The sequence below is a fragment of the Thalassophryne amazonica genome, chromosome 1 (genome assembly GCF_902500255.1).
Source record: "Thalassophryne amazonica chromosome 1, fThaAma1.1, whole genome shotgun sequence".
Classification (NCBI taxonomy): domain Eukaryota; kingdom Metazoa; phylum Chordata; class Actinopteri; order Batrachoidiformes; family Batrachoididae; genus Thalassophryne; species Thalassophryne amazonica.
In genome coordinates, this window is record NC_047103.1 from 90,817,874 (window position 1) to 90,845,011 (window position 27,138).

Sequence of the window (27,138 nt, forward strand, 5' to 3'; positions counted from 1 at the left end):
TTGCATAACCAAAGAATTTCTGCACAAACTGTCAGAAACGATCTCAGGCAAGCTCATCTGCATGCTCGTCGTCCTCATCGGGGTCTCGACCTGACTCCAGTTCGTCGTCGTAACCGACTTGAGTGGGCAAATGCTCACATTCGCTGGCGTTTGGCACGTTGGAGAGGTGTTCTCTTCACAGATGATGCAAAGGAGATGTGTTGCACTGCATGAGGCAAATGGTGGTCACACCAGATACTGACTGGTATCCCCCCCCCAATAAAACAAAACTGCACCTTTCAGAGTGGCCTTTTATTGTGGACAGTCTAAGGCACACCTGTGCACTAATCATGGTGTCTAATCAGCATCTTGATATGGCACACCTGTGAGGTGGGATGGATTATCTCAGCAAAGGAGAAGTGCTCACTATCACAGATTTAGACTGGTTTGTGAACAATATTTGAGGGAAATGGTGATATTGTGTATGTGGAAAAAGTTTTAGATCTTTGAGTTCATCTCATACAAAATGGGAGCAAAACCAAAAGTGTTGCGTTTATATTTTTGTTGAGTATATATATATATGTGTGTGTGTGTGTGTGTGTGTGTGTGTGTGTGTGAGTGAAATTTAGAGAAATATAAGTCCTTTTAGCAAACTGAATAAAAATTTCAAAAATATATTTTGCATTTGTTATATTAAATTTGTTACAGCATCTGAGACAAATATGAGAAATGTTAAAAGGGGACAAAGACAGTGAGAACACTATCAAGTGTCCCAGCAGCTTTATATATACAGTTGTGTTCAAAGTAATAGTAGTGTGTTTAAAAAAGAGAGAAAAACTCAAAATCCTTATGTTTTATTTCCATACACACAAATGCAGTGGGAAGAATGCACATTCTATTCAAATCAAAACATAAAGAAAAATTTATCAAATGTTATTACTTTATAGAAAGTTAAGAAAAAGTAATATTAGGCTGTTCAAAAAGTAGCAGTCTGCATTTTTCTTTTTGTGACCTTTATTACACCCGTATAGGCCCTTATTTAAGGATGAAGGGAACAAATGTTGTACATGCTGGTTGCAGTGCATTTCTCTCTGAAAATGAGTAAAATGGGTTGCTGTATAAGAATTTGACTGGAGAGGGGAAACATAAATAAGGGCAGAAAATGATAATATCTCAAATGCTTTAAAATGGCAACCAAAAGCGGAAAGATGTGAAAGAAAACAAAACCATCATTCAAATGGATGGAAGAATAGCCAGTTTATATATATATATATATATATATATATATATATTTACTTTCAGCATCAAACATCATAATAGTTGTCTTTGTCTTTAATCTCACAGGACATCCTGCCTCAGTTCACATTATTCTTTCTACAGCAATGAAAAATCACAAATCATAAACGACTTACCTCAAGGCGCTTCACACAAAGTTTAACCTTACTAACCCCCAGAGCGACAGTGGTAAGGAAAAAGTCCCTCTGAGGAAGAAACCTCAAGCAGACTAGACTCAAAGGGGTGACCCTCTGCTTGGGCCATAAATTAAAGAACAATTCACAAAACAAATATACAGTAGTGTTCAGAATAATAGTAGTGCTGTGTGACTAAAAAGATTAATCCAGGTTTTGAGTATATTTCTTATTATTACATGGGAAACAAGGTACCAATAGATTCAGTAGATTCTCACAAATCCAACAAGACCAAGCATTCATGATATGCACACTCTTAAAGCTATGAAATTGGGCTATTAGTTAAAAAAAAAAAAAGTAGAAAAGGGGGTGTTCACAGTAATAGTAGCATCTGCTGTTGATGCTACAAACTCAAAACTATTATGTTCAAACTGCTTTTTTAGCAATCCTGTGAATCACTAAACTAGTATTTAGTTGTATAACCACAGTTCTTCATGATTTCTTCATATCTGCGAGGCATTAATTTTGTTGGTTTGGAACCAAGATTTTGCTTGTTTACTAGTGTGCTTGGGGTCATTGTCTTGTTGAAACACCCATTTCAAGGGCATGTCCTCTTCAGCATAAGGCAACATGACCTCTTCAAGTATTTTGACATATCCAAACTGATCCATGATACCTGGTATGTGATATATAGGCCCAACACCATAGTAGGAGAAACATGCCCATATCATGATGCTTGAAATACCATGCTTCACTGTCTTCACTGTGAACTGTGGCTTGAATTCAGAGTTTGGGGGTCGTCTCACAAACTGTCTTTGGCCCTTGGACCCAAAAAGAACAATTTTACTCTCATCAGTCCACAAAATATTTCTCCATTTCTCTTTAGACCAGTTGATGTGTTCTTTGGCAAATTGTAACCTCTTCTGCACATCTTTTATTTAACAGAGGGACTTTGCGGGGGATTCTTTCAAATAAATTAGCTTCACACAGGCGTCTTCTAACTGTCACAGCACTTACAGGTAACTCCAGACTGTCTTTGTCATCCTGGAGCTGATCAATAGGTGAGCCTTTGCCATTCGGGTTATTCTTCTATCCATTTTGATGGTTGTTTTCCGTTTTCTTCCACGTGTCTCTGGTTTTTTTTGTCCATTTATAGCATTGGAGATCATTGTAGATGAGCCTATAATTTCTTACACCTGCGTATAGGTTTTCCCCTCTCGAATCAACTTTTTAATCAAACTACGCTGTTCTTCTGAACAATGTCTTGAACGATTTTCCTCAGGCTTTCAAAGATAAAAGCATGTTCAACAGGTGCTGGCTTCATCCTTAAATAGGGGACACCTGATTCACAGCTGTTTGTTCCACAAAACTGACGAACTCACTGACTGAATGCCACACTACTATTATTGTGAACACCCCCTTTTCTACTTTTTTTACTAATAGCCCAATTTCAAACCTGGATTAATCTTTTTAGTCACATAGCACTACTATTATTCTGAACACTACTGTACACTTAAGAATATTCATGTTCTGAGTTCATTAAAAAAAAAAAAGTAAATAGTTCTCTTACTTTTGTGATCAAAAACATTGATTTGAATCTCAATTTTGAGGCTGTTCTGTAAATAGTTTTCAAATAAACAATAAACATAGCAACCATTTCAGGTTAAACCATGCCCACTTCTGGCTTAGGCCCCGCCCACTACGAGTACAGATACGGATACAGATCATTTAGATGGTTGAACAGATACAGATACAGATAGTGGTGTACTTGCTCATCCCTAGTATCCGGTTGTTAAGCGCTGATGTAACGCATCACGTGATAAATCTGTTTCCGGGTCCAAAGACCTCCAAGTTTACAATTAAAGTTACGTCTGTTTGATTCTTTTAAGGATTTACAGTTTAAGTTTAGATTGTGTTTACATTGTGTGCAAACCTCCGTCCCTCCCTTCTCCGCCTCCACCTCCGTTAACCGCATTTGTCTGGTTCTATGGTCAGAACACTTAATAAAACTTTTTTTTCTTTTACTTTACATATTTTATTATGCACAGGTAAAATATACATGTCTGTTTGTTAATAAAAAAAATTATTTATTACAATAAACAGGACGTTAAAGTGCAACTTCACTTTCCTCCCGAACGACATGAACAGGAAGTGATCGCAGCTCGCAGAAACTCCCATTGAAAATAATGGAGAAACAATCTGAGCGTCTGACGTTTTAACATAAAACAAACGCAGTAACAACGTCTAAAAACCCAGTTAATATATCCAGGAGAGTTTTAGGCACAATATACAAAGAGTTTTATGTTGCCATGTTAATGCTGTTGTCCGTGTGCAACGGTGTAAGTGCAGCCTGATCAGATCGTCTCAGTGCAGTTCTCAATGTTAATGACAGCGCGCCTTTTTTTGTTTAGAGCTGGAATTTGAAAATCACATGATGCGTTACATCACACTTAACAACCGGACTGAAAGGTGCCTACACTGATACAGAGAATCATCTAGCAGCACTGGGGTCTTCAAACAGATCACATACAACATTGGGAACAAAGAGCCTCAATTTCCTCCTTGCACTAACTTTTATTTCTGAGTCTAGGCCGGCCCCACATGGGCGGTCCTTAGCCTGTCATGAAACAGGGGCTATGTGATTAGCTGCAAATTGAAGTGAAGTAGGCGGTTATAGGCGGGTGTCATGCTCATGTTGCATTAAAGGCGGTATGCAAAAATTTTATAGTGTATGTCTGTGTGTCACGCAACAAATCAGAGTGTTCCATCATGCCGTCTAAATAGATGTGAATACTTTGGTTTTATTAATTAGACAGCTATAAAAACATCAGATGGCCAAATACAAGGACATTTTGGATGTACGTGGGCCATTTTGAAAAGCAGTTAGGTTAAGATCAGCTAATTACAAGGACATTTTGGATGTGCATCGGCCATTTTGTGATATGCGTCATAGAACTGTCTGATAGTATCAGTTGTTCATAAACGCCACTTGTTCATAACCACCATGCTCGTGCACGCTCACGGTCATTTGTATCCAGAAATGCCCTCAATTCACCATATATGGTAATATGGTAATAAAATCTGTTTAAAAACTATGTTGCTTGTGCGCTTAAGTTATCACTTAGGTTTTATAAACTGACGTACAACTTAAGTTCTTTTAAATTTGCAGAGCTTTTGCAGTGTCAAATGAGCTTTATGTATGTCAGGGTCATTAGTGTCCACATCAAAGACTTTTCTCTCAAATTTACAACCCCAATTCCAGTGAAGATGGGACATTGTGTAAAATGTAAATAAAAGCAAAATACAATGATTTAATAATGAACCAATAATAATAATGAATACACTACAAAGACAAGATATTTAATGTTCAAACTGATAAACTTCATTGTTTTTGTGCAAATATTTGCTCATTTTGAAATGGATGCCTGCAACACGTTTCAAAAAAGCTGGGACACTTTGCTGGAACTGTTACATCACCTTTCCTTCTAACAACACTCAAGTGTTTGGGAACTGAGGACACTAATTGTGACTGTCATGATTGGGTATGAAAGGAGCATCCCCAAAAGGCTCAGCCGTTCACAAGCAAAGATGGGGCAAGGATCACCACTTTGTGAACAACTGTGTGAAAAAATATTCCAACATTTTAAAAACAATGTTTCTCAATGTTCAGTTGCAAGGAATTTAGGGATTCCATCATCTACAGTCCATAATATAATCAGAAGATTCAGAGAATCTGGAGAACTGCCTACATGTAAGCGGCAAGGCCAAAAACCAACATTGAATGCCCGTGACCTTCAATCCCTCAGGCAGCACTAGGGATGGGTATTGATAAGATTTTATCGATTTCGATGCCAATATCGATCCGATTCCTTTATCGATTCCCTTATCAATACCTCTTGTGTACTAAAAGTAGGCTTTACAGGTTTTCTATGTCAACAACATTTTAAATTGGTGACTGGATCCTTGATCTCTGGACATAAATAAAAATAAATCAAATCTGTAGTTTTTGTCAAAAGCATGTCCTTTCAGACATTTTGGCATGAATGTCACTCCGTACCTCTGAGCTGAGCTCAGCAGTTTGTATTACAACATTTGGAAAGAAGTGTCAATTGATTTAAATGGCGTTTCACTTTGAAGTTATTAATTCCGACTGGACTCCATCACTCTAACTTGACTCGGCAGAAAGCTGCGCAGCGTTTAGAGCTGTGTGAACAGAACGGAGGACAATTCTCATTTCTTTCTCGCAACAAGACAGGAGTCCCAGTTAGTGACTTTAATCCGCACAAAAGTGACTCACAATTGACATATTCAGGGATGAAAGTAGTGAAAAACAAAAAAGCTGTAACCCAAAATTACCCCCAACACCATCCGCACAAAAATGTTTTTTTGGAAGCTCTGAAATGCAAACTGGGATTATTCCAGACAATAAACTGCAGTAAGTGCAGTATCCATTTTGGTGAGAAAAAAAAACAACTTTCCTTATTCAAATTCATTCCAGTAGTATTCTGCTCTTACTAGGATGCAGCAGTTTTCTAGCTTGGCAGATAGTTCTGGAGGAAATCACTGAAGAAATTAACAAATTGAAAATATGGTTTGACCGAAACAAATTGTCATTAAACTTAAATAAGGCAGGGATGAAGTGGAGGTGCAGCATGGTAGTTTAGTGGTTATCACTGTTGCCTCACAGCGAGAAGGTCATGGGTTCAATTCCCGCCGGTGGCCTTTCTGTGTGGAGTTTGCATGTTCTCCCCATGTTTGTGTGGGTTGGCGTCCTGTCCTGGGTGTACCCCGCCTCACGCTCTATGACTGCTGGGATAGCTCCCCGTGACCCTTAATTGGACTAAGCGGTTGAAGATGAGTGTGTGTGAAATGGAGGTGTAAGAGTCACCAGGTGTTCACAGGAAACAGTAATTCATTTCTATATGTATTTATTTATTTTCATTTTTAGTTGGTTTTATCTTTTCTGTTGTGTTTTGTTTCATCAGGTTCTTTTTGTCTCTCTCTCTAAAATTGTATTGTAGCATTATTAGTTTTTATGAGTTATTATTACTATTGTTGTTGCTATTATTATTAATATATGAATAAAAATAAATTAAAAAAATTACAATTTGACTCTTTTACGACAAAGAACGCTGAGCCATTAATTATTATACAGAAAACAAATCCACACAAACGTGCTGAGATGTGAACAGCTTAATGCTAAATTTAACATTGAAAACGCCATAGACATGGCGTTAGCATCGGTCTCGTTTTTAAGTTATACAATACATCTATCAACTGTTTCAGAAGACCATAACATTAAAAAAGTAAATATTACTCACAGACATATGCTCTTTAAGGTTTTAGCAGGGAAAAATTAAGATAAAGTGAAATAAAACAACGAATCAATGAAGCAGGCGATCGACGCACTGCTTCGATCTGTGAATCACTGCTTCGACTGGTTCAAGATTCAACGCAAAGCCGTGCTGCAGAAAAGTTGATTACAGACCCGCTGCAGGGTCTGTAATCAATGTAGAGAAATGATCATTTCCTGACAAACACCACCAAAAACAACGGCCACTCTGAAGGATTGATAAGGGAATCGTTAAGCAAAAAGGTTATTGATGTTGGTGGATCGAATCATTTCTTAACGATACCTGAAAGGAACCGGTTCTCGATACCCATCCCTAGGTGGCACTGCATTAAAAACCGCTCAGGAACTCTTCAGAAAACCATTGTCAGTTAACACAGTTCATCGCTACATCTACCACTGCAAGTTAAAACTCTGCCATGCAAAGTGAAAGCCATACATCAACAACATCCAGAAATGCCGCCGCCTTCTCTGGGCCTGTGGTCATTTGAAATGGACAGACGCAAAGTGGAAAAGTGTGCTGTGGTCTGATGAGTTCATGTTTCAAATTGTTTTTGGAAATCATGGACGTCGTGTCCTCTGGACAAAAGAGGAAAAAGACCATCCAGATTGTTACCAGCACAAAGTTCAAAAGCCAGCATCTGTGATGGTATGGGGGTGTGTTGGTGCCCATGGCATGGACAACTTACACATCTGTGATGGCACCATCAATGCTGAAAGGTACATCCAGGTTTTGGAGCAACACATGCTGCCATCCAAGCAACGTCTTTATCAGGGACATCCCTGTTTATTTCAGCAAGGCAATGCCAAGACACATTCTGTACGTGTTACAACAGCATGGCTTCGTAGTAAAAGAGTGCGGGTACTAAACTGGCCTGCCTGCAGTCCAGACCTGTTGCCCTTTGAAAATGTGTGGCGCATTATGAAGAGCAAAATACGACAACGGAGACTGTGGACTGTTGAACAACTGAAGTCGTACATCAAGCAAGAATGGGAAAGAATTCCACCTACAAAGCTTCAATCATTAGTGTCCTCAGTTCCCAAATGCTTATTGAGTGTTGTTAGAAGGAAAGGTGATATAACACAGTGGGAAACATACCGCTGTCCCAACTTTTTTGAAACATGTTACAAGCATCCATTTCAAAATTAGCAAATATTTGCACAAAAACAATAAAGTTTATCAGTTTGAACATTAAAAATCTTGTCTTTGTGGTGTATTCAATTGAATATAGTTTGAAGAGGATTTGCAAATCATTGTATTCTGTTTTGGTTTACATTTTACACAACGTCCCAACTTCACTGGAATTGGGGTTGTACTAGGGTCAAGATTAGATTTCTTCAGTAATGGTTTAATCACTGGAGATTTGAAAATTTTAGGAATAGATCCAGATTAATAATTTAATAATTAATTTAATAGTAATTTAATACAGATTAATCATTTCCAGCACAGTCTGCCCAAGAGTGGGCCACAGGTCCTTAAACAGTTTTGTTGCTATGGGATCAAATAAGCAGGTTGTACATTTTATAGACATTACAAGTTTCGTCAGCACACCCAGTGAGATACTATCAAATTCTGTAAATCTAGGTAATTATGTGTTGACGCGGGTTGAGGAGCGGACCTGCGTCCGACTGAACCCAGCGCTAAAATAACCAGAAAGCGGTTCCAATAACAAAACAATTTATTTACCCCCTTTTGTGCAATACTTAGTGTACAAACATAAAACGCATCTGTCTGGCGGAGTGAAGGACGGCGCGCTCTCCAGCGCCCAAAGGGATCGAAGCCCGGTGCTTCTGGACTCACGTTCACCGCCAAACACCCCCCAGGTGGACACGACAAACCGACTCTGTGAAAGGTAGAAAAGGTGAGGTAAGTCAGCAGCTACAACTAATATCCTTCAAAGGCACACACTATCAGCAACACATTCAGGTCTGAATTTAAGCTTTATGTAAATGAGCAGCCTCTCACAACAGGTGGAGGATCATCAGTCCGCACGCCACGGCCGTGAGAAGCAAGCTGCACAATTCTCATCAATATTCACATATACTGCGTAACAAAATACCAAGTTACTGTTAACAATTATTCAGACAATCAAATCACCTCTGATGTGTGCTGACAGCATGTGTCCCTCACCCGTCCTCCTTCACAGGCACGATGTGTCAAACCCAGGCGCGGTCCTCAGCGTCTCACAAACGAACGTCACAAGGTCGAGTTCCCGGCAATTCTGCTTGAATCACACATGGCTTAAATGCAGAATGCCATCTCATTATCTGCTTCAGCTGAAAGTCTTTAAGGCTGCACGTGAGCACCATCCACAGGTGCTGCACATCACGTTGATGAGGGTGAAGGACTCTTCTGCCAGCACCTTCTCCACAGACAATAAATCAGTTTGCATACCACCTGGAAAGCAAAGAAAAGAACCCCCAAAAGTCCAGCCAAACCCCCCAACACACAACAGTAATACCTCAGTGATGGCACCCACCTCAACAGCACGGTGTAGGGGCTGGGTTAAGTCATGCTAGTATATGTTTAACCTCATCACTCATCACTCATCTTCAACCACTTTTCCGGGTTGGGGTTGTGGGGGCAGCAGCTCCAGCAGGGGACTCCAGACTTCCCTTTCCCATGCCACATTGAACACCTCTGACTGGTGGATCCCGAGGTGTTTCCAGGCCATTGTGGGGATATAATCTCTCCACCTAGTCCTGGGTCTTCGATCCCCGGGGTGTCCTCCCAGATGGACGTGTTGGGAACACCTCCCTAGGGAGGCGCCCAGGAGGCATCCTTACCAGATGCCCGAACCACCTCAGCTGGCTCCTTTCAACGCAAAGGAGCAGCGACTTTACTCCGAGTTCCCCACGGATGACCAAACTTCTCACCCTATCTCTAAGGGAGACACAAGCCACCCTACTGAGGATGCCCATTTCGGCCGATTGCCCCTGCGATCTAGTTCTTTCGGTCATGACCCAACCCTCCTGACCATAGGTGAGAGGAGGAACGAAGAATGACCAGTAGATCGAGAGCTTTGCCTAGTAACTCAGCTCCCTTTTCGTCACAACAGTACGGTAGAGTGAATGCAATATCGACCGTGCTGCACCGATTTTCCAGCCAATCTCACGCTCCATCATCCCCTGACTTGTGAACAAGACCCCGAGGTACTTGAACTTCTTCACTTGGGGCAAGGCCGTATTCCCTACCCTATCTGGATGGATCTCATCAACCCCCAGGGCCTTGTCACTGCAGAGTTGTTTAACTACCTCAGTGACTTCTACCAGAGAAACTGATGAAAATCCTCCATCAGTTTCCACTTCTGCCCCTACTGTAGAGGGTGCTCCGGTCTGATGCAGGAGTTCCTCAAAGTGTTCCATCCAGTGCCGGATTACATTCTCAGTTCAGGTCAACAGAGTCCCATCTTTACTGTAGACAGTTTGGATGGTTCCCCGTTTTCCCCTCCTGAGGTGCCTCATGGTCCGCCAGAAGCTCCTTGGTGCCAACCAAAAAGTCCTTCTCCATGGTTGCTCCGAACCCCTCCCACACCTGCTGCTTTGCCTCCTCCACAGCAGAGGCTGCTGCCCTTCGGTACCTTGCAACTGCCTCTGGAGTCCTCCGAGATAACTTATCCTGGAAGGACTCCTTCTTCCATCGGACAGCTTCCCTGACCACCGGTGTCCACCATGGTGTTTGAGGGTTGCCACCCCTTGCGGCACCTAAGACCTTCAGGCCACAGCTCCCAGCTGTGTCTGTCGGACAATGGGCTCCTCCAGACGTTCCCAGTTCACCCGCACTATACTTTTGGGCTTACCAGATCTGTCCAAAGTCCTCCCCCACCCTCTGATCCAACTCACCAGTTGACAGCTCTGCTCCTCTCTTCACTCGAGTGTCCAGAACATGCGGCATCAAATCAGATGAAGCAATCAAAAAATCGATCATCGATCTTCAGCCTAAGGTGCTCTGGTACCACGTACACTTATGAGCATCCTTATATTCGAACATGGTGTTCGTTATGGACAGTCCGTGACTAGCACAGAAGTCCAATAACAAATGACCACTCGGATTTAGATCAGGGAGGCCATTCCTCCCAATCACACCTCTCCAGGTGTCTCTGTCATTGCTCACGTGTGCGTTGAAGTCCCTCAGCAGAACAATGAGAGCCTATCAAGGAGAGTGGTTCCGGAGCTGAGGCTGTGCGTGGAGGTGAGGACCACCAGACCTCACTGGTATTGCTCCACCTCCTTCACAAGCTCCGGCTCCTTCCCCCACAGCGAGGTGATGTTCCACACCCCCAGAGCCAGCCCCTGCCACCCGGGTCTGGTCCGTCAAGGCCCTTGACTTTCACTGCCACCCATGGGACAGCGCACCCGACACCCGCGGTTCCCCCTGCTGGTGGTGAGCCCACAAGGTGGAGATGGAAGGTCCACGTTGCCTTTTTGGGCTGTACCTGACTGGGCTCCGTGGAAAGCCCAGCCACCAGGCACTCGCTGATGGGCACTACATCCAGGCCTGGCACCAGATGAGGGCCCCGGGCTTCCTCTGGGCCGGGTCACATTTCCTCTACCTCGTTCTATCATAGTGTCTTGTGAACCAGTCTTAGTCTGGCCTCTCACCTGAGACCAATTTGCCATGGGAGACCCTACCAGGAGCATAAAGGCTCCAGACAACACAGCTCTCAGGTTCATAGTGGCACACAAACCTCTCCACCACGATAAGCTGATGGTGCCCGGACAGGTATGTTTAACCTAATGTCGTCTATTTTCTTCTCAAAGTAATCTAAGAAATCTTGTGCGACTCACAGGTGGTTGACCATGAATAAGTGTTGCCACCGTGTTGAACAAGAACTTTGAGTAATGCTTGGTTTTGTTGATCAAATCAGAGTAATAGGCGTGCTTTGTTTTAGATCAGGGAACTACGCCATTTTCATTCTCGACCTCTAGCCTTTTGCTTGAGATCACGCAAGTAATCATTGAACCAAGGTGACTGTATTTTGGGGGGTGTGGTTTTAATATAGGTGGCGCAATCACGTCGAGTTTAGTTTTGAGTGCTGAGTTTAAACTGTCCACAAGACTGTTTGACAAGACTGACATACTGGTACCACTGAGTTTAAACTGTCCACAAGACTGTTTGACAAGACTGACATACTGGTACCACTGCAATGCACAGTCCAGTCTCTCTGTACGATCAAAGCAGGAGCTGTGTCCATATTCTCTGCATCACATCAGACTTGTTCTTGGAGTTGGACTTCACTACAGCTGCACCTTTCATCAGTCCTGTTCGTGATGTTCGTGGATATGATTTCAAGACACAGTCAGGGGCCAGAGGGTGTTCAGTGTGGTGACCTCAGAGTTGTATCTCTGATGTGATTCTGTTGTCTTCATCAGTTAGTGACCTTCAATGTGCACTGAGCAGGTTTGGGTTCTGTTGGAAAAGGGTGGATTCTTTTCTCTGAGTCAGTGAAGAGCTATTGCCCCAAGTCGAGGACTTTTAAGTATCTCAGGCTCTTGTTCACGAGTGGAGATAAGTTAGAGTGTGAGATAGATAGACGGAATGGGCTGCATCTGATGTTTATGGACCTGTACTGGGCCATCGTGGTGAAGAAGGTGCTGAGCCAGAACACAAAGCTCTGAATTTACCAATGGATTTACGCTCCTATCCTCATCTATGGTTCATGAACTTTGGGTAATGACTGAAAAAAATAGGGTAGTGGATACAAGCAGAAGAAATTAGGTTTTTCCGTCAGGTATCTGGGCTTACACTCCTGGACAGGGTGAGAAGCTCAACTATCCAGGAGGGATTTGGGAGTAGAACTGCTGCTTCTTCACATCAACAGGAGACAAGTGAGGTGGTTCAGGCATCTGACACGTTGGAGGAATTATATTTCCCAGCTGGCCTGGGAATGCCTCAGAATCCTCCAGGAAGAGTTAGAGGATTTGTTTGAGGATAAGTGTGGGATGAGCTGCTTGGTCTACTGTCATCGCGACCCAGACCTGGAACAGTGGCAGAAAATAAATGAATGAACATTGTGATATGCAGCCATGCTGAACATTGTGCAACTAGTCAGCCAGAGGGGTTGGTGTGGCAAAAGCTACCATACTTTTTCTGAAAGCCTGGAATCAAGCACAGCTGTACAGTCGTCTCAGGAGGCAACAACTCCAGCTTGTTGGTCACGAAGCACAGCAACTCGTCAATAAGGCAGCCATGTTTGTTTACATTGGCGGCCGTATCACAGTCCAGTCTGGCGCCGCAGCCGGCATTTTCAAATGAGCCAACATTCACAACATCCAAATGAGCATAATATGTCACTTCTAAGTCACAAATACAGAAGAAATGTTCCCACGTTGTCTTCCATATTACCTCACTTCTACCCATACCATATAAATTGTGCACCAGTTGTAAACAACAAATTTCGCAATAAATCCCAGTCACGATTGACTAGCCTGCTGAAGCTAACCCAGAACTGGAATCCGGCCTACCCTGACCTATGCCATGCAAGACGGTGCAAAAACCAGAAGGACGAGCTTGCTGATGAGGATGACAATGAGGACTTTGATTTTTGTCGTGGCCTTCAATGAATCTGAAGACTAATCATGCATTTATCAAACATTATTGTATAGTAATTATTTGCTTAATATCTTGATCATTTATATTCATTGTTAGCAGTCAGCCTGTCACACATTCCAATAAGGGAAACTAGATTTCAGTGTTGATGTTGATTTTTGCCTATTGAATAAGCAATAAGTTCCACTGAATGTTCTGTACAAGTTCCAAACTGTTATTGATAACATTCATTGCCACATTTCTCAATTTCTCTGAATGCCATTCTGTGGATAGTGGAAGCATGATGCAATGATATCCAAGGTTAACATGTTTTTAAGGTATCTAGTCTAATTGTTAAAAAGGTTTAAGGTTTTGTTTGAGGTATTTTCAGTCTTTGGCATGTTTGGTAATGCGCTCATACTTTGTTTTAGGGCAGGGGTGGCTAAGTTCGGTCCTTGGACCGAACTTGGCCACCCCTGTTTTAGGGTTTTAAGGTTTTCTTAAGAGTGGGATTACTATGGGGCCATTATTGTAGCAAAAGTATTTGCAAATGTGTATTTTGATCTGTGTGTGTGTTGCCAGGGGCCTGTACTACGAAGCGGGGTTACTGGCTTATCAGGGTAACTTCTGGAGTAAGTTGATGTATGGAGTAACTTCCCGGTTAACCTGTACTACGAAAGGTGGATAGGTTTCGATCGAGGCATGCTGCCACGGCAACTTACGCTTTGCGCCAAACCTGCTCCGAGCAGGTTATGTTCCAGGATTAGCGTGAGGTTCTCACTTAACCACTCCCTTTATAAGTACCGTCCATCTACCTGCATCACTCCGAAGACAATGCCGGCCTATCTGGATGATCCGTTTGGTATTGGGGCACAAATTGTGAGGGGCTCTCTCCGCAGGGCGAGGGTTTTTAAAGACCGCCAGAATCTGACGACATACCCGGACGATATTCTCTATTAAAGATATAGATCCTCAGCCGAGGGAATTTGTTATCTTTGACAGCTGATCGGGCCAGACGACTGTAACATCACCCATCGTACACTGTAACAAAAGACTGTTTTTACAGGAAAACGCCGGCAGCTGTGGTCACCACTGTAAAAAATACTGGTTAAATGTACAAAAAAAGAGAGAGCTCTTGTTTGTAGATTTAACAGTTCTTTTAATGTGAGTCAGCCATGGTTCATTCACTGTAAATCCATATACATATTATGTCTGTAATGTTATCTACTGTGCTGCTGTATGTTTTACAGGAATTCCCTGGTAACCACAGCTGCCAGCGTTTTCCTGTACAAAAAAGTCATTTTTTACAGTGTAGCAATGCCCTGACGATCGATCAGATAATGTGCCTTGTGCCTATTTTGCCAGTGGACAATTTATGTATTCCATCGGTGATGCTGAACATCTGAGCAAGAATACTGTATGTCGTATGATTCGCAAGGTAGTACTTGCTCTATCTAAACTGTTGGATGCATTTGTCGTTTTCCCTGGCCATTTATCCGCAGTGCAAATCAAAGAAGGGTTTTATGCAATCGCGGGTAATTACTAATATCAAAATAGGTCTAATGCACGTCCATTAATTAGGCGAAGTGGGGCTTATCAAGCTATGAATATAAACCTACCGTTCTGAAGGATGTTTTTATATTTCATCTTCACCTGCTGCCAGGTGCGTTTGGCACTGCTATTGCATCTGAAATATTGACAGGATTAGGAATAGCAATCATACAGTCAAGGTAGCCTATTTAGGAAACATTAAATTAACCTAACATTTATTAGTAGGAAAATGTCACCACCCTTGCTGGTTGTGACCTTGAACTACAAAGTTATTGTTATAATTGGATATTCCAAAGCCAAAAACATAGGAATCCATGTCTCATTTGTTGCTATAGTAGTTTTACATTTTCAGCTATCTCACTGTTCTGCTTTGGTTCATACGCATAATTTTCAAAACCTGTTTACACTATGTGCGATAACTTGTAACAGCTACTCTTCTCGTATGGTCATCACATATCACTGAAAAGCTGAGATTCAAGGCTTTCAGAGAAGGTATAGCAGCCTTTGCCATTTTTGTCAACACTTTCCATATTTTAGGGCCCTGGCTGATGGTCTGAATGTGTCAAAGTCAAAACTCAATATTGAATTCAAACAGCAAGAAAGCAGCAGCGATTAATGTGAAGTTTTAATTTCTACATTAAAAATACATTGTATATATACACATATGAAATATAGTTAAGACGTAGAACCATGACTCATAAATCTTTCCAACAAAACAGGTGAAAAGATTTTGCCAAGGACCTCTTGTTTCATTAGCATATGATGATAGAAAGCACTTTAGGTCGCGTGTGAAGACAGGACAGCAGTACAGCTACAAACCATCTGATGTCCTCCGGTCTCCAGCCACGATGGATTCAGTGTCAGGCGGATCCAGCAGCCAACACGGCACAGTCTTTAGTTCAACTCTAACTACACATGTTCTCATATGAGGGTGAGGAGGAGCTCCTGTGATGACAGCATGAAGAGCTGCCACAACTAGTACATGTTGGTCAGCACAAAACTAGGTCCAAACCAGACAGATTTTGGGGGGGGGGGGGGGGGGGGTAAACCTGTGTGGAACAGGGCTTCCTAACATTACGTACGCATCAGTTCTAAGATGCTCTTAACCTATAAACAGGGTTAGTTTTGAAACGGGTTTTTAGCAAAGTGAATTTCCTCCATTATGACATCAACCATGGCTCCTCCCACACAACGCCTTAAAACCAGACACCAAGATTTACTCCTTTAAGTGTCAGCATTAACATTCAAAGACAAACATGCACAAAATAGTACAACACGTAAATCATAAAAGTACAAGCTCATTAGTTCACAACCGTAGCTATGTTAAAACAATGACAGCAATGAAGCCTCTGAGGAATATTCATCTTTGATCATTGCAATTCATGAAAAATCCAATTTCCAAAAAACATGAATGGATTCATCACAATTATTGTCATAGTATTGTTATCAGCAGCATGTGATGGCACTTCCTGTCAAACCTTTACCGCCTGCCATAGCAGAATGAGACGTTTTATCTTTATTAAGGAGAAATGGTAAATGGACTACATTTACATAGCGATTTTCCATCTGGATCAGATGCTCAAAGCACTTTACAATAATGCCTCACATTCACACCGATGTCAGGGTGCTGCTATACAAGGTGCTCACTACAGACCAGGAGCAACTAGGGGATTAAGGACCTTGCCCAAGGACCCTTAGTGACACCCAAACTGATCAAAGGGAATAATGTAATTATTAACCATCAGATGACAAAGTAAGATTTCTTAAGCAGAAAGCGAGGCAATCGCTTCTGACTGTCCAAAATGACATAGGCACAGCTGCACGTCAGATTCAGACGTGCAGCTGCAGCTCTCTGACTGCTCCCTCATCTTTTATGATGAAATAATGCTGAGGTTATGTGGAAATGATTGTACAAAAGCTTCAGCTGTGTCTCTGAGATAGATGATGACTGGAGTGCAGTTTGAAGGAGAAACGAGGCATTAATCAGTGAATCGCTGCCGACGCTCAGAAATGATGGTCGGGGAGGGTGACAAATATTTATGGGGGACCATTTGGTTGGTGACACCGGTGTTAAACTTGTGCCAAATCAACATGCAGTGAGCGTGAGTGAAACCAGAGAGAAACTGAAGGAGCTTGCTATAGTACTAGGCTAAAGATGCACTTAAAAAACAAACAAAAATGCACATGCAAGGATTTTTGCTGAAACAGCTAAGAGAGCCACTGTGGTGTTTTACTGGGAGGTTTGCCTCTCACTGTCACTGTAGACAGCGAAGTCTCATCACTCTAGTCCTAAATGTTTCTCATTAAAAGTTTAATATAAAAGCAGCAAACCGCACTTTTACTTTGAAAGCAGTGATGAAAGTGGTCCTTGGGGGAAAAAAAAACAAAAACGCAGATTATTTCTTTTCATGACGTTGGGGCGGTCGCAGCCAGTGTGTGGGGGGGGAATACATGCAATTTGGTGCAATTAGCTAAATTAGAGTTATTTCACAGTCCGATTTTCTTGCTCATTTTAGTCATAAAAAACACGTTTTCCCATGTTGGCAAAAAGGCAGAACTATAATCCACAGTCTGTCACATGGATTAGAATATGGAGTTATTACTATTCCATAAAAATCACATGTTTGCATTGGACTGCTACTGTTCTCTGCATTTCTCAAAACATTGGACTTCAGCAATTTGTGCATCTGTTCAGAAGCTAAGCAGTGCAGGACCTGGTTAGTACTTGGATGGGAGACCTCTTTGGAACACCAGCGGCTGCGTGTTTCTCCAGGTAGAACTGGAGATGTGTCAGGAAGGGCATCCGGCGTAAAACTTGTGCCAACTACCAATGCGGATCTGGCCGTATCCACTGTGGCGACCCTGGACACAAAACGGGAGCAGCCGAATGGACAACATAACACAGTGTTTTAACACGAACAAAAAATTAAACACTGATAAAAGTAAAGCTGCACGTACCAATTAATATTTAGTTTTCAGGGACACAGATTTGGGTTTAAATTTGATTCTTATTCACTTATATAAATAGGAAACACAATAGCACGTCTTTTTCTGTCCACTGATGATGTCAGCACTTCTGGGATACTGACAATTTCTGTGTCGCGCAAAACACAGCACAAACATTTTTCCTATAAATATCTGACTTTTAGAGCATCTTAAATGTTTATCATACTCCAGCCGGATATTTCAGCCCATGTAACTAAAGAACCATAAAACGCAGATTTATCAGGCTAGGTTTTGCATGGAGACAAGCTGAAGTAAATTCTTCCCAAAGACAGATTTTGAAACATGATATAAGACATCAGTAGTGTTAGCTTTTCTGTATAAACGATGATTTTAAGAAGTCGGGTTGCCGTTTAGGTCCTTTTTGCTCAAACAAGCCCCATTTAATTTTTATTCCTGATGAACTTTAGTTTCCCTGCAGCAGAACATTTCCTCCATTTGCTTGTAGTTTCAGCACGTCACAGAGTTCACAGTAAATGGTGCCTCTCATTTGCTGCTGTGTGCGAGTGGCGGCACCTAACATTTATCCTTCAGTCTCAGATCATGACATGAAAAAGTCAGACTTGATATCCACCATGACATCTCATCAGAGACATTTCCACATGATTTTACAGACATGAACATCATGACATCAGCCCACAGACTAAATCAAACGAGGGCCAGGAAAAAAATAACCCGGAAACGTTCGCCATGGAAGTTAATGCCCATATTTTTCCGGCAATTCCTGAAAAACGTTCATCACTGTTAAAGTCACAGGGTTATTGTTCTTTGGGACTTGTTCTAACTTGACACCACAAATAAGCTTTGCAAAAAAGCCGTTTGCGCAAAACCTGCAGGACTGAACCACTGAGGTGAACACAAGCTTTGGATCACACTTTAGTAGCGTAATCAGGCACCACGGTCTCGTTTGAAAGCTGTGTGATATTGCGGGATTGGACCACTTATGGGGACAGCCGTTACGCAATAAATACACAGCATAACTTCAGACGGGAAAATGGTGTACTGTTTTTGTTTTTGGCTGCAGTCACCGAAGCAGTCGTGAAAAGTGCAGGGGGTTTTTTTTCGGTTCCCAGTGGAGAAGGGAAGACAAGGCAAATGGGAAAGATCGTGTCGTTAAGTGTTAGCCTACACAGCTAACCAGAGTAGCTATGTTCTCTCGCCTGTAAAACCACCTTGACATACTTGAGCTCCGGGTCATAAACAAATCGCAACACGTGTCCACTTTCCACCGCATCCTCACTTTTTCTTTGCATTTTCACTTTGTGTGCATGCAATTTGCCCAAAAAACTCAGAGAAAGTGCTGTGTTTCTGTCAACAGAAGTACAGAAATTACATCATCTGGGTCATCAAAGGGACTGCGCTCCAAGTTCGCTCTGATAAAACTTCAAGTGCCATTGATTGACAGAGTACGTTGGACTAAAGTAAAAATTTTAAATATTCTGAAACTGATGTATAATTATAGAACCTTCAAAAACACATAAGAACTTTGTTTTTGTATCATTTGTAAAAAAAAACTCATCCTAAAAAGCTATATGAATTATCAAACTGAAATAATTTGATGTAACCTATTAAAAACTGTAGAAGGCCCTAAAAGGTGTAGTAGGAGTGTATTATAAATTATGTATGTTGCTCTAATGTTTTTGATTTGTACTAAGTGGATTTTGAATGTTTATCAAAGCTGCATCGGCTCAAAGCACTAACATTATTTATGCCTCTAATGTAAAATCAAAATATTCAGCTGGTCAAAGAGCACTAATGAACGATGGGCTCTGGCAAGTTTGACCACCAGACCCCAAAATTCTCAGGGAAACTGTCATCTTCTTAAAAGCAATTATTTTCCCCATTAAAGAAACAAACAAACAAAAAACCTCAAAGTAATGGCCTGTTCATTAAAGGTATAGTGCCACTGTTTTTTTTTTTTAAGATTTAAGTCACAAAAAGAATTTTCTTTGGTAATAATTGAATGTTTGAATCTTTTTTTTTTTTTTTCAAATATCCAAAGTCTGATACGTTTGTTAAATGGGATTTTTCTTTTCTCCTGACAGTAAACTGAATATTTGAGGATGTCATCTTAGGTTCTGAGAAAGAATGACAGATTTTTCACTATTTTATGGCCCAAACAACAAATGATTCATCCAGAAAATAATCAACAGATTAATTGATAATGAGAATAAGTGAACGTTAGCATTTTATTTTAGAGTATTTTCCTGAGTAAAAGTCACACCTGTTAAAAAATTCCTGTTCAAGAGGAAAAACCCATATACAAGTTGCACGTGTCCCCACTGTATTATTAGATGTTCAACTTTAGATTTTTGTTTATTACTGCAGTGTACTTTTTATTATTGCCATCTATTCTTTATTATTACAGATGATTTTGTTTAGTGCTTTGATTCCTGAGAAAGTCTTATGTAAATTACTATCAATAACAATTGTATGATATTCTAAATTATACTAGCCAAGTGGCCTCTGTGTGCGTGTATGGCTTCAATCACACAAAAACCAGGGAGAGCTGACATTTGCTGTTTGGCATGCTTATGTATTTTGGGTCAAGGACGAACACTGCAAACAGAGGAAGTTGATATGACAAATATTTTTGGAGAAATTAGCAATTTTAGCTAACTAATAAACAATGGATGCTGTGCTGCAATGCACCATGGGAGTTCAGGGTTTTGAGGATTTAAATGTTACTGTGGTTTATGTTAGTTTAATAGTGTTGTTAGTGTTAGTGATTTGTTTTTGAAGCTCAATTGTTTTTTTGTTTTTTTTTAAATCAGTTTAGATAACTCATGTTGCTGTTACCATGAGTGACATGTTTAGTCATTTTAATGTCTTCAGCCACTGTCTTTGATTGTCAAATTAAAACCACCTGGTTACAGCAGCTGTGCGTGTGTGCAACTTCATTTGGTATGCTTATGTATTTTGGGTCAAGGATGAACGGCGCCAAAATGTAACGCTGATAGGACTAACAGTTTTGGAGAAGCTATGAATACTAGCTAACACTGCCAATTCTATTTTAGACTCACACATCTTTCCAGCAGGGGGCAGTAAATGATCTTTATATTAAAAGTGTGAGTACATTAAAAATTCTTGGATGGCACAAAAAAGTGAAAACATTTCTATTGTGGCCCATTTAAAAATCAAATGACAAAATAGAAGTAATAATAAAATAATGATAATCATAATAATAATATTAAGTGTGTATATGATAAATACAACCTGAACAATTTATAAATACATTAAGACAACAAATTAACATTAAAAATTACATAATTAACAGAAAATAAAAGGACTGAGTTCCTCTTCTAAAAATTGTTGAGGTCTAAGGTTCTACAAACATTCTGGACTCACAAGCCATTTCAACTCATTGCTTAATTTATTACCACCCTTGAAAAAAAATGGCAGCTATGTATTTTATAAACATTACCCAATCTAGAGCCCGTGGATCCCCACGGGCAACACACTAGTTTTGCTGTAAGTCACAGGACCTCCCAAACTCGTACTGGGTCTCAGTAAGAGGAAAAGCTGTATGCAGGATTTTCATCCATATTTTTTTCGATGAATGCCTTTCTTAAATTTTTTAGCACTTTGTTTCTCACATGGTGTGAATAAACAAGTTATACATACTCTTAAGGACAAAAAAAGTGAAGTTATTGGTAAACATTTGGGTTATGATTTTCTGGGGTCTGAGGGGCCTCCAGTGTCCCTGCCTGGGGCAGCTACCCTCATGTTTTGCTTTGTGCATTAACATTTCAAAATAATTTTTCAAAGAAGGATTTCTCACAAACAAAGCAATCATCAAAGATAAGTACAGCACTCAGACACTTGGTGGTTAATAATGTGTTAACATGACTAGAGTTGAAAAAGTGAACTTATCCTTCAAAGGGAAACAGTCTTATACTAAGTGGGTCTTTGTTTTAGATGTGGAAGTTAAAACCTGGTGGCCTTCTCCAATCGACACGTTATCCTCCAGAAACAGCGCAGCTGATGAGACATTTCTCATCCTGTTGGGACACATGATGCATGTAGAGAGTAAGCTCAAGCTGTTAGAGGTCCGGCTGGGGGAGCAGAGAAAAGCTAGGCTCGAACTCGCTATGTGCGTGCTTTCGTGCATGAGTAACCAAATTAGATTTCTGATGAAAGCTTTTGTTACACACGGAGCAGGTGTATGGTTTTTCTCCTGTGTGGATTTTTATGTGAGCCTTTAAGGTTGAAGACTGACTGAATCTCTTTTCACAAAGGCAGCAGCTGAATGGTTTCTCTCCGGTGTGGATCCTCATGTGGATGACCAGTGCCGTTTTTCGCGTGAAGCGTTTGTTACAGAGCGAGCAGCTGAAGGCCTTCTCCCCAGTGTGGATTCTTGTGTGCTCTTGCAAGAAATATTTCCTGCTAAATGCTTTACCACACACTACACATTTGAAAGGTTTCTCTCCCGTGTGGATTCTGATGTGTTTGTAAAGATTCGAGCTGTGGCCAAACGTTTTGCCGCAGACTGAACACATATATGATTTGGTATTGGCAGAGCCTTTATTTTTCACAGAGTTTACACCTGACTGACTTTTCCTTGAAATGCCGTCGCCATCGTTGCCGTCTTCAGTTTGGTCTGAGGACTCTCCGATGCACTGATGGCCTTTCAGCTGGGCTTGCCAGGTGAATTTTTTGCCACAGATACTGCAGTTAAACGGTTTCTCGCCTGTGTGGATCCTCACATGCTGGGTCACGTGCCCTACCTGTGTAAATCTTTTGCTGCAAAATGGACAACTGAATGGTTTCTCTCCTGTGTGAGTCCTCATGTGTCTGCTTAGGCTGTGTTTGCGGTCAAAACGCCTCCCACACTCTGTGCAGCTATACAGCGGTATGCTGCTGTTGTCACTAACGGGCACTAAGATCCAGGCAGGTTGTAGACGTCTATCTGGGTCAGACTCGCTGGCTGGATCTGGTGCTCCACACTGATGACTTTTCAGCTGATTATGCCAAGTAAAGCTTCTCTGACAAACATTGCACGTGAATCGCTTCTCCTCTGTATGAACCAACATGTGCTGGGTCAAATATCCTCTGTATGTAAAACTTTTTCCGCACACGGCGCAAGTGTAGATCGCTCCTTTGTGACAAACCCTGTGTCTGCACAGGCTGCGGTCGCTGTTGAAAGTAGCCCCACAATCCACGCAGGAAAAAGTTTTCTTCTCAGCATTGGAGTCCTTGTCACGCACTGTGGGCTTTCTCAGAGTTTTTAACGCTGCCTGACGTTTGCTCTGCTTCAATGTAACAGTTTTAGCACCATCATCACCATCTTCACTCTCCTGTTTAATAGAGTCTGAAGTTTTGTCAATAGTAGAGGGTTGTAAGTGACCATCGGGATTTGAGTTTCTGGTGGGTTTTAGTACTCCAGACCTTTTTCCAGCACCTTCTTTCGTGCTGGGTTCAGCTGAGCTGCCGGCTACAGGCTCCGCCTCTTCATTCTCCTCACTTTGCTTTTGAAGAAGCTGCGAGGACTGATTGTTATCCTCACTATCGTCATCATCACTTTTCACACGGATAGGACTGAACTGGAACTCTATAATGCCAGCCTCATTATCTTGACTGGAACAGAAATCCTTCTCCTGTTTAATTTTGGGAGATCCCAGGTTGTTCTGATCCACCCTGTGGCTGATGTCCGGGTGCTGAACAGAAACATCGTGTCTCAGCTCTTTCATTTCCTTAGCACACTCTGAAACACACAAAACAACAGTTGGATAATGTGACAATTAACACAACAAATCAGAGATCGGGGACACAATATCAGAGTTTCCAACGTTCCAAAATTTCTAATGTGCACACCTATGCATGAAGAGTGTTAAACTTGGCATGCAAGGACAAAGTTAATGACAAACTTTTTGCTGTTTTTTTTTTTTTTTTGGGGGGGGGGGGGGGGAATCTGTTTATCTGAGTTATCTGAGTTATCTGAATCTGAGTTATACTCCGTGGTATAACTCACAAACTCGTAGCTTAAAGCAGATAACCCGTAAGTTGGAGAGGAAATGGCGTCTCACTAATTTAGAAGATCTTCACTTAGCCTGGAAAAAGAGTCTGTTGCTCTATAAAAAAGCCCTCCGTAAAGCTAGGACATCTTTCTACTCATCACTAATTGAAGAAAATAAGAACAACCCCAGGTTTCTTTTCAGTACTGTAGCCAGGCTGACAAAGAGTCAGAGCTCTATTGAGCTGAGTATTCCATTAACTTTAACTAGTAATGACTTCATGACTTTCTTTGCTAACAAAATTTTAACTATTAGAAAAAAAATTACTCATAACCATCCCAAAGACGTATCGTTATCTTTGGCTGCTTTCAGTGATGCTGGTATTTGGTTAGACTCTTTCTCTCCGATTGTTCTGTCTGAGTTATTTTCATTAGTTACTTCATCCAAACCATCAACATGTTTATTAGACCCCATTCCTACCAGGCTGCTCAAGGAAGCCCTACCATTATTTAATGCTTCGATCTTAAATATGATCAATCTATCTTTGTTAGTTGGCTATGTACCACAGGCTTTTAAGGTGGCAGTAATTAAACCATTACTTAAAAAGCCATCACTTGACCCAGCTATCTTAGCTAATTATAGGCCAATCTCCAACCTTCCTTTTCTCTCAAAAATTCTTGAAAGGGTAGTTGTAAAACAGCTAACTGATCATCTGCAGAGGAATGGTCTATTTGAAGAGTTTCAGTCAGGTTTTAGAATTCATCATAGTACAGAAACAGCATTAGTGAAGGTTACAAATGATCTTCTTATGGCCTCGGACAGTGGACTCATCTCTGTGCTTTTTCTGTTAGACCTCAGTGCTGCTTTTGATACTGTTGACCATAAAATTTTATTACAGAGATTAGAGCATGCCATAGGTATTAAAGGCACTGCGCTGCGGTGGTTTGAATCATATTTGTCTAATAGATTACAATTTGTTCATGTAAATGGGGAATCTTCTTCACAGACTAAAGTTAATTATGGAGTTCCACAAGGTTCTGTGCTAGGACCAATTTTATTCACTTTATACATGCTTCCCTTAGGCAGTATTATTAGACGGTATTGCTTAAATTTTCATTGTTACGCAGATGATACCCAGCTTTATCTATCCATGAAGCCAGAGGACACACACCAATTAGCTAAACTGCAGGATTGTCTTACAGACATAAAGACATGGATGACCTCTAATTTCCTGCTTTTAAACTCAGATAAAACTGAAGTTATTGTACTTGGCCCCACAAATCTTAGAAACATGGTGTCTAACCAGATCCTTACTCTGGATGGCATTACCCTGACCTCTAGTAATACTGTGAGAAATCTTGGAGTCATTTTTGATCAGGATATGTCATTCAAAGCGCATATTAAACAAATATGTAGGACTGCTTTTTTGCATTTACGCAATATCTCTAAAATCAGAAAGGTCTTGTCTCAGAGTGATGCTGAAAAACTAATTCATGCATTTATTTCCTCTAGGCTGGACTATTGTAATTCATTATTATCAGGTTGTCCTAAAAGTTCCCTAAAAAGCCTTCAGTTAATTCAAAATGCTGCAGCTAGAGTACTGACGGGGACTAGAAGGAGAGAGCATATCTCACCCATATTGGCCTCTCTTCATTGGCTTCCTGTTAATTCTAGAATAGAATTTAAAATTCTTCTTCTTACTTATAAGGTTTTGAATAATCAGGTCCCATCTTATCTTAGGGACCTCGTAGTACCATATCACCCCAATAGAGCGCTTCGCTCTCAGACTGCAGGCTTACTTGTAGTTCCTAGGGTTTGTAAGAGTAGAATGGGAGGCAGAGCCTTCAGCTTTCAGGCTCCTCTCCTGTGGAACCAGCTCCCAATTCAGATCAGGGAGACAGACACCCTCTCTACTTTTAAGATTAGGCTTAAAACTTTCCTTTTTGCTAAAGCTTATAGTTAGGGCTGGATCAGGTGACCCTGAACCATCCCTTAGTTATGCTGCTATAGACGTAGACTGCTGGGGGGTTCCCATGATGCACTGTTTCTTTCTCTTTTTGCTCTGTATGCACCACTCTGCATTTAATCATTAGTGATCGATCTCTGCTCCCCTCCACAGCATGTCTTTTTCCTGGTTCTCTCCCTCAGCCCCAACCAGTCCCAGCAGAAGACTGCCCCTCCCTGAGCCTGGTTCTGCTGGAGGTTTCTTCCTGTTAAAAGGGAGTTTTTCCTTCCCACTGTAGCCAAGTGCTTGCTCACAGGGGGTCGTTTTGACTGTTGGGGTTTTACATAATTATTGTATGGCCTTGCCTTACAATATAAAGCGCCTTGGGGCAACTGTTTGTTGTGATTTGGCGCTATATAAAAAAATTGATTGATTGATTGTTTGAAATGGCACATTTTCAAATCTGTTCAAAGTAGAAATAAATCTGTTTTTAGTTCAGCAGCGTTTTTCACAGGGTTGCACCAATATTTTTCTAGACTGAGGACAAGTATGAGTACATACAGTAGTGTTCAGAATAATAGTAGTGCTATGTGACTAAAAAGATGAATCCAGGTTTTGAGTATACAACCCCTGGCAAAAATTATGGAATCACCGGCCTCGGAGGATGTTCATTCAGTTGTTTAATTTTGTAGAAAAAAAGCAGATCACAGACATGACACAAAACTAAAGTCATTTCAAATGGCAACTTTCTGGCTTTAAGAAACACTATAAGAAATCAGGAAAAATAATTGTGGCAGTCAGTAATGGTTACTTTTTTAGACCAAGCAGAGGGAAAAAAATATGGACTCACTGAATTCTGAGGAAAAAATTATGGAATCATGAAAAACAAAAGAACGCTCCAACACATCACTAGTATTTTGTTGCACCACCTCTGGCTTTTATAACAGCTTGCAGTCTCTGAGGCATGGACTTAATGAGTGACAAACAGTACGCTTCATCAATCTGGCTCCAACTTTCTCTGACTGCTGTTGCCAGATCAGCTTTGCAGGTTGGAGCCTTGTCATGGACCATTTTCTTCAACTTCCACCAAAGATTTTCAATTGGATTAAGATCCGGACTATTTGCAGGCCATGACATTGACCCTATGTGTCTTTTTGCAAGGAATGTTTTCACAGTTTTTGCTCTATGGCAAGCTGCATTATCATCTGGAAAAATGATTTTATCATCCCCAAACATCCTTTCAATTGATGGGATAAGAAAAGTGTCCAAAATATCAACATAAACTTGTGCATTTATTGATGATGTAATGACAGCGATCTCCCCAGTGCCTTTACCTGACATGCAGCCCCATATCATCAATGACTGTGGAAATTTACATGTTCTCTTCAGGCAGTCATCTTTATAAATCTCATTGGAAC

The 27,138-nt window shown here is 41.1% G+C and overlaps 1 protein-coding gene and 1 long non-coding RNA gene across 2 annotated transcripts in view; both read right to left on the reverse strand.

Annotated features, from left to right (window-relative positions):
- LOC117512516 overlaps positions 1 to 27,138 on the reverse strand; it is a 528,597-nt gene that overhangs the window by 102,813 nt on the left and 398,646 nt on the right. The gene's annotated exons all lie outside the window — the stretch shown is intronic.
- Positions 21,517 to 27,138, reverse strand: part of LOC117512424 (zinc finger protein OZF-like) — a 37,081-nt gene continuing 31,459 nt past the window's right edge. Inside the window, exon 2 of the mRNA XM_034172489.1 lies at positions 21,517 to 23,525. Within this exon, the coding sequence (XP_034028380.1) occupies positions 21,865 to 23,525 (1,661 nt within the window). The 3' untranslated portion in view covers positions 21,517 to 21,864. The remainder of the gene's footprint in view (positions 23,526 to 27,138) is intronic.